Source organism: Elgaria multicarinata, chromosome 4 (genome assembly GCF_023053635.1).
Source record: "Elgaria multicarinata webbii isolate HBS135686 ecotype San Diego chromosome 4, rElgMul1.1.pri, whole genome shotgun sequence".
NCBI lineage: Eukaryota > Metazoa > Chordata > Lepidosauria > Squamata > Anguidae > Elgaria > Elgaria multicarinata.
Window position 1 is genome coordinate 69,511,998 of NC_086174.1, and position 16,887 is coordinate 69,528,884.

At 40.4% G+C, this 16,887-nt stretch overlaps 1 protein-coding gene across 5 annotated transcripts in view; it reads right to left on the minus strand.

Annotated features, from left to right (window-relative positions):
• Positions 1–16,887, minus strand: part of ARID1B (AT-rich interaction domain 1B) — a 433,853-nt gene that overhangs the window by 10,191 nt on the left and 406,775 nt on the right. For 3 of the 5 annotated variants that reach the window (XM_063124513.1, XM_063124512.1, XM_063124509.1), the window contains 4 exons: positions 12,936–13,074; positions 11,069–11,241; positions 7,918–8,068; positions 566–662 (listed from right to left, as the gene is read on the minus strand). In XM_063124513.1, coding sequence (XP_062980583.1) covers positions 566–662; positions 7,918–8,068; positions 11,069–11,241; positions 12,936–13,074 — 560 coding nt within the window. Of the gene's footprint in view, positions 1–565; positions 663–5,872; positions 5,990–7,917; positions 8,069–11,068; positions 11,242–12,935; positions 13,075–16,887 lie in introns of all 5 variants that reach the window. The other 2 variants (XM_063124510.1, XM_063124511.1) reach the window with 1 other exon arrangement.

Below are 16,887 nucleotides of genomic sequence, written 5' to 3' on the forward strand. Positions count from 1 at the left end.
TGTGGAGATTGCAGGACAGGTGAAGCTGCCCCGACTGAGGTGATGAGTAGAGTACTAGTCTACTCACAATCTCATGGGGGCGCCCGCTTTGATGCACATGGGCTTTCCCTGGCTGGGGAAAACCCATGCAGAAAAGCCACCTAAGCTGGGGTGACTTTGCCTGCACCACATAGACAAAAGGGAGGATGTGAGACAGGCGAAGCTCTTAGTTTACCACTGACTGAATTTAGCTGATTGAAGTATAAAGACATTTCAATGCAACATGCATTCCACTAATTGCATTCATTAGGGGATTTATTGTGTAAATTGTTTATGCACTTGCATCAACTCTTTACTAAATAAACTACCTTGTTCTGTATCCTGTATTCAACTTCTATGAAACGTTCCATACAAAAGGATCCAAATGCATGAACTTGCACACATGGTAATGTCCTTGCTGTCCAGCAATGGATTTTATCCTGATTTCTATACAGCCTGATACGTTTTGCTATTTGTCAATGCACAAATGCATAGATTTCTAGAATAAATTTTGAAAAAGGGAATATTAATAACCATAAATGTTTACCTGCTGTTGTGGAAACATTCCAGGTTGGTGACCTCCATAGGGTGGCTGTCCTGAAGGAGGTGCTTGTGCTGGATATTGCTGTCCATATGGTTCATGCCTGCAATGAAAAATATGAGCTACCAATTACTAATGAGGATTTTCCAAGTCAATAGCAATTGTTCATACATATACACACACATCCTTGAAGTTCTACACAAAGTCTCCCTTCTGTTTTATTATATTACATGTTCTCATGGAAGTTGTGTTAATTTTGACAGGTTATGCTCTGCTGTAGTTCAGTTTGGTTCAGTGTCACTACATCAGAGTAAATCAGTGATCACAACCACACCTTAGAATCCACTTTGACCTTTGCTATAGGCCAGTGAAGATCAAATATAATAACTTGGTAGAAGTAGTTCGTGGAGGCTCGTGGTCTCAGGACTGGAAGTAAGGCATGACCTGGATGTATGGATGATTCACATCTTTTCTGCTTTCCTTCCATCTCTTAGGGGAAGTGGAAAGATCATGGCAACTGAGTGAACTGTACATGCATTAGTATGCTGGTACTCCTGGATCACATGTAATTTCCTGCTCAGGGTGATAGGGACTTCACTCATCAAAGCGTGAATGAACCAAAAGCCATGAAGTCAAAATTATGTGTCCAACCTACAGTAAGCGGGAACAAATCCAACTGAGTAGCTGAAGCTGATTCTGTGCTTAAGTCCACTGTACTGATAAATATATGGTTTGCTAGCATTGCCAGAATATTATACTTTCACAATGATTTAGGTAAAGAGGAGAAATGTTTTATCCAGAAGACATTGTAATTTAAAATAGGCAGAGGTTTTAATGGAAATTTATTACTGTAAGGGAACACGAAGTAATAATGAAACATAAGGCAATAGTGACAATTCTGGACCACAAATATAAACAAAAATGTATTTTGAGAGCCACAAATGTAAATAGTTTTGACTACGCCAATTACATATTATGCTGCAAACTGAAGAACTTTAGGTGCAGTTTGAAACTTACCTGTGTAACTTTGTAATAGTATAAAACACTGTACCTAATATTGATAGTAAACCCCAACCGGATAGAACCTTGGAATCTGCTATGATAGCATAACATATCCAAGTCATCCAGTCGCAGATTAAACACATGATCTTAAAATTCATTTATTCAGTAAGTAAACATTTAGGATTGGCTGTAAACAATAACATTGTAAGAAGGCTTATAGCAGCATAATGGCAGTGCAGCAACATTGCTACCAACACCAGATGTGTCATATGGAATTATCATATAGCACAAAAACAGGAGAGAATAGGGCAGAAGAAGATGGAGGGCTTTGATGACACATGGTTATAATGCTCTAGTAACCTCTAGATTAGACTGGGGCTACCTTCAAAGATTTCTCAGACACTGTAGTGAATCTGAAATTGAGCTGCTAGAGCTGGTACTGGCTAATGGATCACATCTCATCACCAGTCCTTATAAAGGCTGTTTGTCCATTTAGGTGCACAATCCAATATACATATGCTTACCTTTAAGCCATAAACAGCTTTGGACCCTGATAGCTGAAGGATTATCATCTCCTGCACAAACCTTCCCAAACACTAAGATGAGCATTAGAAGTCCTTCTCCAAGTCCCCCACCCCTCTCAATTAGGGGAGTTATGACTGGAAAGGAACTTTTCATGTATAGTGCCCTGCCTATTCAATAACCTCTCTGGTACACAGCACAATTTGGTGTTCATTTGGTGTCAGGTCTTCCAGCACATCACCTGAGCTTTATTCTTATAGATGATGATTGTATTGGTCTACTTGTTTAATTATTTTAAACGTTGTTGTCGTTCTTATTTTATTATTTTTACTTCTGTATATTTTGCTATTGTCAATTTGTAAAACAGTTTGGACATTTATTAACTGAGGGATGGGATGGATGGATGACATTCTTTAAGGTATTTCATTTGCCATGGAGCCTCTTACACAGACACACTCAATACTGACATAAATCTAAGAGCTTAATATGAAAAAGTTAGCAACTACAGAGGTATTAATATTCCAGACAAAACAAATTGAACCTTCTTGACTTGATTTGTCCATGATGACATAGTGGTGAAGCTGGAGTATGCCACTCAGTGCGCTGTGACTATGACATATTTATTTATGTTTAAAGTATAAGCTATAACTATGGGAGAAGCAGAGTGGAGTGTGTAGTTCTGTGATAGAACACATATTCTGCATACATGAGGCCCCAGGTTCACTCTCAGCATTTCTAATTAACTTGATCTCAAGCTATGAAAGGCCTTCTCCTGAGAGCCACTGTCAGTCAAGGTTGATGGTACTGTCCTACCTCTCCCCCTTTCTTCAGCTCCCTCAAAACTCACCTATTCTGTATGGCCAACAGCCAAGCTTTAATGTATTTGCCTGCATTCCTCTCTCCCCACCCTTGTCTTTCTTGCTCTCCTTACTTCTATTTTCTCTCCCCACCATCATCTGTCTTAAACTGTAAGCTCCTTAAGGGCAGGGTTCTGTCTATTTTCTCTATGTAACTCTGTAAGGTACCATTTACATTGACAATACAGAATGTATGTATGTATAAAACCATTATCATCACAGAAGGCCCACTGGGTAGACACATATAAGGTGGTTCCATATATCTCTGCAGGGGCTCTTATAGGACCTTAGTAACATACCCTGTGCCTGCTTACCCTACCCTGTGCCTGTTTGCATTCTCTTCCCCTCCTTATTGTTTTACTATGATTTTATTAGATTGTAAGCCTATGCGGCAGAGTCTTGCTATTTACTGTTTTACTCTGTACAGCACCATGTACATTGATGGTGCTATATAAATAAATAAATAATAATAAATAATAATAATAATAACCTGGTAAAAATTAAAGAGTTTAAGAATGAGTTTGGGGGGAAAAGTTAAAGAACTCCAAAAGCCTGCTTTGACCCTAGAGACCAGACATGGTTTAAGTTGACATCTGTAGGTGCATAAATATGGTGAATTATGACTGCATAGCAGTATAAGGAATGCTATTTGCTATAAAGTTCCAGGGAAAACGTCATGCTGTATTTCAGTTCATCTCTACCTATAAAGCAGAAAGTATGTGTGTCTTACATATGTCCTGAAATGTTTACCCACTTCCACATATGGTACTGCATTAATGCTGTTCACCCAGACATGTCATTGTGTACATGGATCACAAAAAAATCTAATAACATGAATTTTGGGGTTTTAAGTATTTTTATAGAATTTAATAAAAAAACCTAGGTTTGCGCCTACAATTCCCAGCATGCCTTGGGCGGAAGGCCAGACCTACTGGCCTTTGGTGGCCGTTATGATTCCTAAGCTCAGTCTCAAGCAGTCAACCCAATTCCACATAAAAGGAAACAACCCACATAAATGGCTGCATCCATTTGCGGTGCCTCCTCCCACCTGCCATGTGTGGTTTTGATTTGATTTGTTTTGATTTATTACATTTATTTACCGCCCCATAGCCGAAGCTCTTTTAAAATCATAACTAGATACAACAGCATGTCTTTGAGAGGCCAAACTCTGGACATAAAGGCACCCTGTCCTGATATTGGTTTTCTCTGAAATTGAGAGAAGCACATGTGCAGCCTTCACCAGAGGGAGAAAAGAAAGGGAAGCACTCTACGCATGCCCAGAAACAGGCTTGATGAAGGGGGCAAGTGCCTGGTCCAGTCTTGACCCTTCAGTACAGGCTCCTGATGGAGCACTTCATGGGTGAGAAGTGTGGGCTGAGGCAGTCCAAGCAGGACTTCGTCGGAGTTGTGCATGTCCACTGACAGCTGCTTACCTCCCCTTCTTGGCGATGCTACTCTTCGATGCTCTGTCAAGGAGCAGCATCAGCCACAAGAGGAGGAAAGTGCCTTTAAGAGGATATGGGCACCTGAGGGCTGCCAAAGGCATGCTGGGAGGCGTAGTACTGGCATCACTATCTCTCAGTACTAACTCGGCCCCCACTGACTTTTCCCAACTGCCACTAACTCCGCCCACCATTCCATTCTAGCCTTAGCTGTCAGTCATTCCTCCATTCACTCTTCTGTTTCAATAGCCTTGGGTGGGAGGGAATATTTATCAGGCTGTGGCAGCCATCATCTGGAAGTGGCTTGCCATCCTGGGCCTGAAGGGAGAACACCTGGGTGGCTGCCTCAGTTACTAGGCCCCATCATGAGCAGAAGGGAAGGAGGTCGCAGCTCTGGGCAAAAGGCATGCTGGGAGTTGTACTTTTTGTATTCTGTGGGGACAAGGGAAATTGTGATGACAACTTCAAGATGGCCCTGGCCAGACGTTGAGAGAGAGAAAGAAAAGAAACTAATTTAATTTGTTTTAAAGTTACCTCACAGGCCTACCTTGCAGGGTCGTTATGACGGTAAGAGAGGTGGGGAAATGAATTTAATTTGTTTAAAGGTTAACTCACAGGCCTAGCACTGGCCTGCTACTTTAAGATGGTGGATCCGCTTTCCTACTATATGTTATTCAGATATCTGGGCAATGCTGGGTATATTTTGAAAATATATTTTTAGGTTTGCATAATTTTTAGCTGGTAGAAAGGGTGTTGTGTGTTCTGATTGCTTTTGAAGTTTAGACAGCTGCTCCGGCCAAGGCATGATGGGAGGTGTAGGCTTTTCAGGTAAAACAAAAAATGTGGTTTATCACGAAGCTCTAATTTAAAATACAGTTCTTATTAACACAATTTCCTATTTATTCTAACAAAACAATTTACTAACTCAACCAAACTAAAAAAACCCAACTAACCTAAAGATGAATAAATTGCATAGAAATTTATTATATATCAAATAAATGTTATAAACATTATTCACGGATCCGAGCAACACCGGGCATATCATCTAGTTTGTCTATAAAAGGTCTACAAAAGAAAGCCATAGGAGCCTCAACGCTTTAATATCTAAATTTACTGTAATCTGCCTTGATATAGGAGTAAAATGGTGGTTTTATAGTGTTGTATCATTCTATGGACGTATACGATTAAAGGCCTATTCCAAACTTAAGTTCTCTACAAGTTGACAATTATTATAACTGAAAAATTAAACAAGCAAAAGTATAACATCAAGATCTCATAAATTCTGAAAGCACTCCACCAAGCACTGCTGCTGTGCAGCTACTACTATTCTCAAAGGAACTCATGCCAGAGACCTGCAGCAGCCCCAATGAAATGAAAAGAGGTTGCACATAGCAGCCATGGTTGATAAACTGCACCTTCTATCCAGTAGGCCTCAAGTTGTAAAATTATCTGGTTAACACATATTTCAAACGGATTAAAGTGTAGTTCACCTTTGCTGCCCAGGGTAACGGTTAGGAGAGTACATGCTTGGGTCACTGTTTGAAGGCACCATGTTGCTTTGACCAGGTGCTCCCATACTGCCTTCAGGACCCAGCCCATGATCCGACCTAAAAATGACAAAGGAAACCTCATGCTGTAAAAAGCACTTATTCTCCAAATTTGCTGAAGAACAAAAAAAGATTTATGGCACAGCCACGTTTGGTTCAAGGCCTTTCTCCGGGACCCAAATGTCATTGTAGTCTGTCTTTTTGAGGAATAACATAGCAGCTTTTTTATGCTGTTCTTTGCTAAATTCAGCCTATGAGATTTCAAGAAACCTTGACACAAGGAAACAACTATACATGACAAAGCTGCACAACTACGTTACTTATATTCTGTGATTGTTTTCCCAACAATCCAGACAGCATTAACCATAGTTTGGCCCTTAAGAGGCACGTATGCATAATACATTTACGTTGTTTTGAAAACTGGCTTAATTTTAGTGGCTTTTGACAAAGAGCACTGGGATTTATAATATTCTGAGAATCATTTGGTAGAGATACTTTCCCAAAGCTTCAATAACTAGTTTTTCCCCCCAGGATCAATAATGGGTTGGTGCAAACTGATTTGAATGAGTTGTTTAGTTATTTAGTAGACATGGGACATAATACTTTTTCCATTGTTCTAGCTGGTAAAACATATTTTAGTGTTCAGTATTCCTCTACATTGCTCCTTTTGCTCCTGTCCAATTCTCAGACTCCATTTTATGATAGCTGTTTTCAAAGTCTTTATTACAATAATTAAGAAAGGAAGCATTCTAGCTATTGAACTAAAATGACAATGGGTTATATTCCTGGTCAAACTGCAGGCACAGTGGTCTTTTAGCATATAAATAATATTGAGCCAAGGAACTCACACTACCAGCTTCGCTGTTATTGAAATATAGAAAGAGAGCTGAGATGTTATGTTTACTAGTGCTGTGCCAGATGTTTTGTGAGGTTTGATATTTATTGCAAAAATTGCTATTTTGAAGAAAGCAAAAGGGTTTGTGAAAAAAAACCAACCTCCCTCTTTTTAATGCATTTTATCATGCTCATATGCAGCCATTGTTCCCCTTCTCATGTGTTTGGGTGCAATTTATTCATTTATTAACTTGAAAGGTGTTGTGATGGCCATTGGCTACAAACAATAAAGAAATGAAATGAAACTTGAAAAGGGTTCTTCCCTGCTTGATCCCAGCCAATCAGCACCATATGATCTGGCTATGCAATGATGTCATTGTGGGCAAATAAAGTTCTCCCACTGCCCTGACACTGAATTGTGGGGCAGGGGGGAAAATAAATCCCTGGTACCCAGGCAAACAGGCTGACATTCTCTGTTTTGCTGTGCTGGTGTTTTATTGCCTGCCAGCACTATAGGACAAGACTTCTACCCTAGTCACATGTAGTCATGCTTGAAGGGCCAGAATGTGGATTCAACTGAAAGTTACGCTGTGTGGATAGATGATATCTATCCACACAGATGCATATCTATGTGCGTATCCACACACACATTTTGTCCCAACTAGTCAACCATGCATGACTTCATTGGGGAAAAGGTATATTACATAGATTATCTAAGCAAAGGGGTTATAACTTCTGATACCACACCCCTGCAAACAGTTTCACACTCTTTTGCAAAGGAGTGTACAAAATCACCAAAAGGAAAGGGGTGAATTTTGCCAGAGGTTAAAATGTTCATAAAAATGTGTGCATGCATGTACCTACACACACACACACACACACACACACTCACACACACACACACACTCTTCAGCTCAGTAATAATGCCAAATCCTGAAAAAGCAGACATCAGATATACCCAACTACAGACCAGCTCTCTACTTTTATCTTTCTTCTTCAATCAGCCCCCTCCTCACCAAGACCTGCAAAAAACAGACTCAATCTTCACTAGTGGTTTCCTAGGTGGCCATGGGGTGGTCGTTAGAAGGAGGAAGAAAAGGAAAGAATTTTGTTCACCAAATCTCTTGCCTTTTCAAGACGATGGAATCACTCACCTCCGGTCATAACCACTTCCATAGGGGAACTGCTGACGCTGGCCTATGCCCATGTTGGACATTGCTCCAGAAGGAGTCTGGTTGTACAGGTCCTGCATTCCACTGTTAGGCATTTGTCCAGGGGTCATGAAGGATTCACTGTTTCCAGGCACTACAAAAAGGTAAAGAAAACAAACACACAACTTAAAGACATCATTTTGCATTTTCTAGACATATTTCAAGACATATTAAATGATATCATTTGACTGATATCCAGAGACATAAACATGTCAAGCAGAATGATCAATTATCAGAAACACTATGGGAGCTAAGGAGGTTATCAACAATGTGATTGGATTCAAACCTACTTGATGTCTGTTCATTTTTAACCTCCAGTTTAATGCTGAAAACGCTGTTCTTTTCATAGCATATAATATTATTGTATCTATAATTACCTTCTGCTTTGTTAATATAAAGATTGACAAATTTCTCTCTATGAACCATTGACAAAAGAAGCCCATGTGCTTTGACCAGAATAGGTCAAAGAATAGCTAAACTATTCTATTCTCAGAATAGCTGGACTTTACATTTCCAAAATGGAGTATCCAACACCTCCCCGCCCCCCATACCCCCCCCCAACCTTCTTCCCAGGATAATCAAGAGCAGCAGAACCTTCCTGAAACTATCATCTGACCTGGAGACCCTTCCTCTTATACTACACCTTGGGACTAGCCTGAACTTGCAGACAATATGACTTCACTATCTAGTCACCCACCTTTTCCCCTTCTTCCCCATTCTGCCCCCATAATCTGGCTTTTTTAGTATCTTGTCTGCAGAGCCCTGGGGATCTCTAAAACTTGCATATATATATTTTTAATAATCTTTTTGTTAGCCTAATAAAGACATTACAGCAATATGGATTTTGGAAAAATGGATGATTTTGGTTTTAGAAACCTTTTTTTTTTGTTCAGCTTCTCATAATTAGTTGGGCCCTATTGAGGAGTCATTTGAATTGGCTTTAGAGTGAAAGAACATTTCAGAGTGCACAATGTTTAGAATAAGATATTTGTGAAGCCTGAATGTTCTAAGGGATTTTTCAGTAGCTAGAGCTAGTGATTCTGTGATTCTTTGCTACCTTCACTGCATCCTCGAGTAGCTGTCCAGCTGAGCTTTTCCAAGAGGTTTGGAGGTTACTTTCATCTAACCCAATACTGGAAACCTCAGAGGCCTGCCGTGCTGAGTTTGCAAGACACTTTGAGGATAAAACTGCTCACCTTCATGCTCATTTGAACACCGCTATTGATGCAGTGTCTTTTGAAGTGCCCAGCGTATTATCTTATCTTGCTTTGTGGGATCAATTTCAGGTTTTGGAACCTGAGGATGTGGACAAGACACTTGCATCTGTACAACACACCACATGCTCTCTTGACCTTTGCCCTTCCTGGCTTATTTGAGCTAGTTGCGGTGAACACATGCCTTGAAGGAGGCAGTGGTGCAACAACTCCTGAAAAACTTCTCCCTGGATGCAGAGATCTAATCTGCTCACAAACACCCCATCCCTGAGCAATGTGCTCCAGAGAGTAGTGGTGATGTCTCAGCTGCAAGCATGGATGAATGAAACTGATTATTTGGATCCATTCCAGTCTGGATTCAGGCCCTGGTTTGGGACGGAATCGACCTTGGTCAACATGATGGATGGCTTTCTTTGGGAGAGGGATGGGAGATATTTAATAGATCACCTTCCTTTATATATACACAGCTGACAGAATATCACCACATAAGACCACGATGGTGGGCCTTCTCAGTAGAGGCATTCTCCCTCTAGAAAACCTTCTCCCATGTAGTTCAGGAGGTAGAAAGTGTGGCATGTTTCAAACACCTTCAGAAAATGCACTCGTTCATCCAAGCTTTCTCTGGCTTGTAACTGATTGTAGTTAATCATGCTGTTCCATCTTTCTGCTCCTCGAATTGCTCTGAACTATTATTGTACTTGGAGTTGTTTTAATAATGTATTTTAAATGTGATTTTAATATTTGTATGTGACCCGTTTATGGATTTCATTATATTAAGCAGTAATAAAAGTATTACAAATCAATAAATAAAGTCTCCACAGCTAGAATAATCTCCAGTTCTATACACTGCACTAAAAGGTGATTAGAAGCTTGAAGAGAATGTATACACAGGTTCTTCTAGGTAAAGAAAAAGCTTAAAAAAAACCAATGCATGACTTCTGCAGGAAATTGAATCCCATTAGAAGTCAGGGGGCATATGATCTAGCCTATTGAGCTCAATCTTTAATTTTTGTGAACCGCCCAGAGAGCTCTGGCTATTGGGCGGTATAGAAATGTAATTAGTAATAAATAAATAAATAAATAAATAAATAATATCTATCCACTTTATTTGAGACGCTTGCCCACATCCATAGATGCCAGGATATGGAACATGAAATTTGCGGTTCTAGTTAAGTTTTCTAACAGTGTGAAACTTTACCTACATTGTAATAGAGGCTGTTTCCAAGAGTGCTCTACAGGGCGTAAGAAAGATCTTAAATAATTGATGACTAAAATGAATAAATAAATTCCTTTGGAGCAAGTCTGTTTACTTTAATGGACTTCCCTGTGACCTATAGCTGTCCTATCTTGTATTACTTAAATAGTTTTAGAAGATCCCATTAAGACTGAAAGACTAAGGGCATAATCCTATGGATGTTTAGACAGAAAAAAGTCACAACTCCCAGCTACAATTCTCTATATACTCCCCTACTTTTTTCTGTCTAAACATGAATAGGATTGCACCCTAAGGAACTACATATCCTTTTCTACATGCAATTTTGCTTACAATGATGTGTGCAATGATCCCTATCAAATAGGGATGCCATTTAAGGAGGCATAAAAAAGCATCCATAACAAATGTTCTCAAAACAAGTTACTGTTTCTTGAAAATTTTTATGGGTTTTTAAACTTTGGTGACAGTCATTCTCCCTGCTATAGAAATCTTTTGGCCTCCCAAAAACTGCTGAAATAGCAACCCTGGTTACCAAAAAAAGAGAGGTGAATATAATAAAGTGGGGATTTGGGGTGGGTTTTTTTTTACATCTCTAGGTAAAGAATTGCCCCCAAACGCATGCACATGCTGGAATAAAGTAACGATGTAAGAAACGCTCAGCAGATACCTTTTCTCATCCCACCGAAAGGGTCCTTATTCGGTTCATAGGGCATCCTCCCCATCATATCTGGCATATTCATAGTCTGCTGATAGGGTGCATTTGGGGTCATGGAGTTGCGCTTTGGGAACGCAGAATCACTTACATCCGAAAAGGGATCGTGCACACTAATGGAACTATTTCTAAAGAGATGGAAGGAAAGAAGGCATTAATGCCACAAAACGTAATTGCACATACTGCAATATCAGATTAGATGGTGATCCATGCAGTGCAGTATGTTAGGCAGCTCTGAAAATCAGTTTTACCTTGGCAGCAAAGGAAAATATTTCCACAGGATATACAGGACATTTGTCAAACTGGAGACAATTAATATGAGTGGTGTCTACTACCTCTTTCCTTTCCTGAGCTCAGAGTGGCATGCCAGCCTCACAAGAGAGAAGAGTTATTTGTCCAAAGCCAACAAGTGAAGTTTAGAACGGACCAGGGATTTGAGCCTTGGTTTCCCAGCTGTTACACCACACTGGTTTTCATTTACATGGATCTTAGGCCAATTATTGGCTTCAGAGCTTCTTAATAAATTATAGCAAGGAGTATAATGCCTGACAAAAACTCACGAATATTTGAGTTTTATTCATTACTACCAACCTAGGAAGTATTATGGAAAAGTAGTAACTTTTCAATGTTTAGTTGCCAAATCACTGTTCTAAAACTGATTGAGATACTCCTTAATTTTATCTCCAAAAAAACTCCCCTTATGTATACTTTTTTGTGTGTGAAAAAATAACAATGGCCACTTTTTGTAACAAGAATTTTTTTTTTGTTACTTCAGAGTAGAGTAAAGTAGAGTAGAATTGTCTGTGTAGAGACAATTACTTCAGGGGAACATCTCAAATAACTTCAGCCTTATTACTACTGTATTATTAACTCTGATCCAGCAATAGTAACCGGATAATGTTATAGATGTAATGGATGAGGAGAAAGGTAGCAAGCCTCACTTTAGGGGAAAAGCACTGTTTGCTTCATTTGCCTCTTTCCTAATTAGAGCCAGTTCCCTTAGTCCCATATAACACAATGGAACAGTGAAATCGACTTGACTGGAATTGATTGCTCCTTCTTCCCTTCCCAGTTCTTTCACATGTGCATGCTTGCATGCATGCACTCTCTCTCTCTCTCTCTCTCTCTCTCTCTCTCTCTCTCTCTCTCTCTCACACACACACACACACACACACACACACACACACACACACACAAATACAGTTCCAGGGCACAAGAGTAGAAAACTCAACCAGAAAAACCCATGTGTGAGCCAAAACTAGCCTTAAGGCAAATCCTGGGGAAATTCTTTGCACTTTTACCTCAGCAGTGAGTGTAACTCTCAAGCCAAAGACTGAATGTTAGAACATAAGAACATTAGAAGAGCAGTGCTGGATCAGATCAAGGGTCCATCTTGGCCAGTATTCTGTTCACACAGTACCCAGCCAGCTGTCTGTGGGGATCCCATAAGCAGGAAATGAGAGATGAACATTATATGCCGCTTCCTCACACTTTTCATTGAGTCTGCAGTTTCAGTTCTGATGAGACTACCTTCATTCGTGGCTGAGCACTAAGGCCAGGATCCAACATGGTGGCAAGGGCAGATGGAGGTAACTGCTTCCCATTACCAAAAATGTCACCAAGAAATGGCAGCAAGAAATGCCTATGACATTCATATTCAAGATACCAATAACATTTTTTCAACAATACCATTTTGAATCACAGGAAAAGCCAACAGAAAAGGAAGGATCTGGATTTGGAGCAGTAGATGTATTTGCAACAGCACAAACCCAAAGGCCATAAAGGCTGTAAGAAAGAGGAAGGAAAAGATACTATATTGTACCTGCTGCCCTGCATAGGTGTCATTTGCCCATGAGGTGTAGATGCTGGTGTTGGAGGCTTGAGGTCGCCTGGCACTTCTGTCATGGAGTTGCTACCAGTAGACTGAGGGGTCTGTGGACCTTGAAGGGAACCCGAGTTAGCTGTCAGATTAAAAATAAATAAAAAGCAGGGGTTGAGCGTGGGGGGGGGGAGAGAGAAAATATTAGTCCTGTATTGTTTTTGATGCTAACACATCATTATTTTGTCTTCTTTATATAAACTGCGTGTTTGAGATACACTTTATGTTATTAATTCCTGTCTTTCCTGTATCTAAGAAATGAGTCCATTGCTTAGACCATAAGAAGAGCCATGCGGGATCAGACCATGTGTCCATCTAGTCTAGCATTCTGTTCACACAGTGGCCAACCAGCTGTTGACCAGGAACCCGCAAGCAGGACCCAAGTGCAACAACACCCTCCCACCCATGTTCCCCAGCAACTGGTGTACATAGGCTTACTACCCTCTGTTGCTGGAGGTAGCTGATACTGCTTAGTTGAAGGTGGTCAAGATTCAGGGTGGTGGTTGAAACAGTAGCTAGCTTGCATCCACATACTCTGAACCTTTAACACCTATGAAACTGACAAAGTCCCTATGTTTAACACACTCACTGGTTCATCAAGAATTACTCATGAAAAATGTTTAAACTCTAAGGAAACTGGTTCTTCCCCAAGCTAATGGTTTGTAGAATGTACCTGTAACATTTACAGGAAACATGAATATACGCTGTATTCAGGGCAAAATAATGATCTCTCCCAGAGTGTCTATTCATATAATATGTCTGACATAAAAAGCAAACAAGATACCCAACTGTGAATTTGTAGACTATGTTTCTACCTGCTGGTTGTTGTTTTTGAAACTACTAGCTAAAAACACCTGCAAAATGTGGTATAGAGTGGAAAGGGACAATTGGCTTTTCTATGTGCCTCAACCATGAAACAGAAAGGTAATTCTAAGGGCCTGAATGTATTCCAACAATCACTGAATTTCAGTCTTTTATTTTAGCCTGATAAAGTGCCTTATCGGTAGTTTTACTGCAAAAGGTAATAAACCTTGGTATGAAGAAATAGCTGTACTCCATTTGCTATTTTAAAAAAATCTCAAAATGAGAAGCCAGAACAGATGTATGCTCCATTGCTGAAGAGGGGACATGGCAAAACTACAAAGAATAAAATTAAACAGTGAGGCATTGTTTGGGGTATGTGTGGCTGGAATAGCTTGGCTAATGTTCACAGGTGGTTTTTTTAAAGACGTTGGCTGTGTTCAGATGTAATGCCATGCCAGTCTTGTGCCTGCTTGTGTCTGAAGGCATTCTAGATGTGTAGGAGTGCTCATGTTCTAGGGTAACTGTAACAAAAATACAGTTTACACATTTCACGAAATCACATGGACACAGGGGGGAAATGTGATAAGCAATAGTGATGTCACAAGCAATATTCAACAAATGATTCTCCCTCTTTTACTGTGTATGCATACCTTTCCATTACTATAAAGCAGTACTATAAAAAATTGTTTTACTATACATATTACTGCTGGTTATTCATAGATTTCTGAAATAAAGATGGGTGAATATGTCATATTCAGATTTATTCTTTCTATCCCCAGTATGAAGAATTTTTGTGAATTTTGGTATCTTATAAAAAACTGAAATGAAATTCTCACTGATTTACACCAAATTCAAATTTACACCAAATTTCACCAAATTCTCATGTGGTGCAGAGTGGTAAGCAGCACTTATTGCAGCCGAAACTCTCCCCACGGCCTGAGTTCGATCCCAGCGGAAGCTGGTTCTCAGGCAGCCGGCTCAGGTCGACTCAGCCTTCCATCCTTTTGAGGTCGGTAAAATGAGTACCCAGCTGGCTGGGGGAAAGGTAACCATGACTGGGAAAGGCAATGGCAAACCACCCTGCTACAAAGTCTGCCAAGAAAACGTCAGCGAAAGCAGGCATCCCTCTAGGAGTCAGTAATGACTCAAGTGCTTTGCACGAGAGGTTCCTTTCCATTTTTCCAATAGGTACAGTTATTCCCAGCATGTGGAGGACCTGTCTCCCATATAGCTGTTAAAGATGAGGAGACTTTCAGAAAAAAAGAGGCAGCAATGCTCATTCAGCTCTGACATGGCGGAATACATAGGGATTCCAAACTTAAGAGCAAAGCACTCAAAGACCTGGGCTTGGATGGACGGATCTCTCAATTTTGGTTTCTTCAACATTCAAATGTTTAAACCTCCAGCTCTTTCTTTTTTTGAATATGAAGAACTTTGTGAGTTTGGGTAAATTCTGAACTGAACTGAAACAAAATTCTCACCCATCCTTAATCTGAAAGTAGGCATCCTGTATATTTATGGATGGATACCCATAATTTTGCACAGGTGGTGAAAAGATGAGGCAAAAAAGACAAAGGTCTATCTGTCCTACATATGTCAAAGATTTTGCTCTGTCTGTCTGTCTGTCTACACACACATATAATGAGAGGGAACACAGCCTGAAATGAAAGTGGCGACTTCATCGAAGTAGTAGGAACAGGCCCCCAAACAAATACAATGAATTCTGTCGGAAGCGCAGAATTGCTCCTTTATGGCTATGGATACAATCCAGAAAGCACTCCCTACTGTGCAATCTCCATTCATTCCAACGAGGCTTGCCCGAAGGGTCCACTGAAATAAATAACGGATGCACAGAAGCATGGCTTGGTGAGTTACTAGATTACATTAGCCTGCAAGTGTGGATATTTTCAAGAGTCCTTTTATTTATCCAGTCCTCAAATATCCAGTTAATAATAAAAAGGAGGGAGGGAGGGAATGAAATCTCTTCTACTTGCCAGCAATTTCCCCCATCAGGCTAAAATAAATAAATAACCTCTTGAAACTCTATTAATAAGAGGCCTAACATGCTCTCTAGGATATCCCTACCTTTTGCCAGAAGCTACAAATGTATACTCTAAAGTAAACAATGGAAAGGTTACTGAAGGTTAAGTACATTCACATACTTCAGTCTTAACAGCCAGACACCACGCTGGGAAGATAATTTACACAGCATGAACTCAGTGCCCTAATTCTGACAAGGGTGGGGGAAGCGGTGGGAGGTTTCGCAGGATGCGTCACATGTCCACAGTGAATGGAGGTCAATCAAAGGGCACCTTTGTTTATAACCCAGACCCGTTTCTCATTTATCTTCCGCTGGGGATTCCCTGGTTGGCTGCATGACAGATTTTGTGACATCACCTGTCAGCTAATAATAGAAATTCAGCCAGCCACCTGCCAGCAAAGATAGATGGGTTTTTGGTTACAGACTTACTAATTAAATGACTAGCTTACACCCTCCTCCCTTCCCCTCTCTCCCCCTCCCCTCCTGTTGTTTCTCAGCTGCCAAGGAAACCCAGGGAGCAAGCGCCTCAGTGTTCTCTGTTACAGCAGAGTCTCCCAAGTTTTGCAGGGTTGCTATAATGAGCCCTCTGCTAACGTGATCGAGACTGAAGACTTTGGAACATTTGGCTCCTTTCTCTCTGACTATCTGCTGAAGTAGAAAAACAACGACTTAATAGGCAGGTTAATTACAGGCATGAGACCATGTGGACCTTACAGAACACAGGGGAAGTTTGCAAAAGCCCACCCCTCATGGCATCGCCTCAGGGTTGTTTTCTCATATGATTTCTGGATGGCATTCTAAGGACCAAACGTTATCATGTTTACACAACAGTACACTCCCAAAATAAGTTAACGTTGTTGAGATAAGATCCTTAAAAATATAATCACTTGGCTGATATATAAGGATGTCTTCCCTCCAATGAATCACTGTCTTGCCCCCTACATTTAACAGGCCAATCCCTCCTTGAACAATAGGAGGCCATGGTCAAAACACACATTATTGGTGCGGTGTGTGTGTCCTTGTACATGCAGTGGAGAAACCTATGTAGCA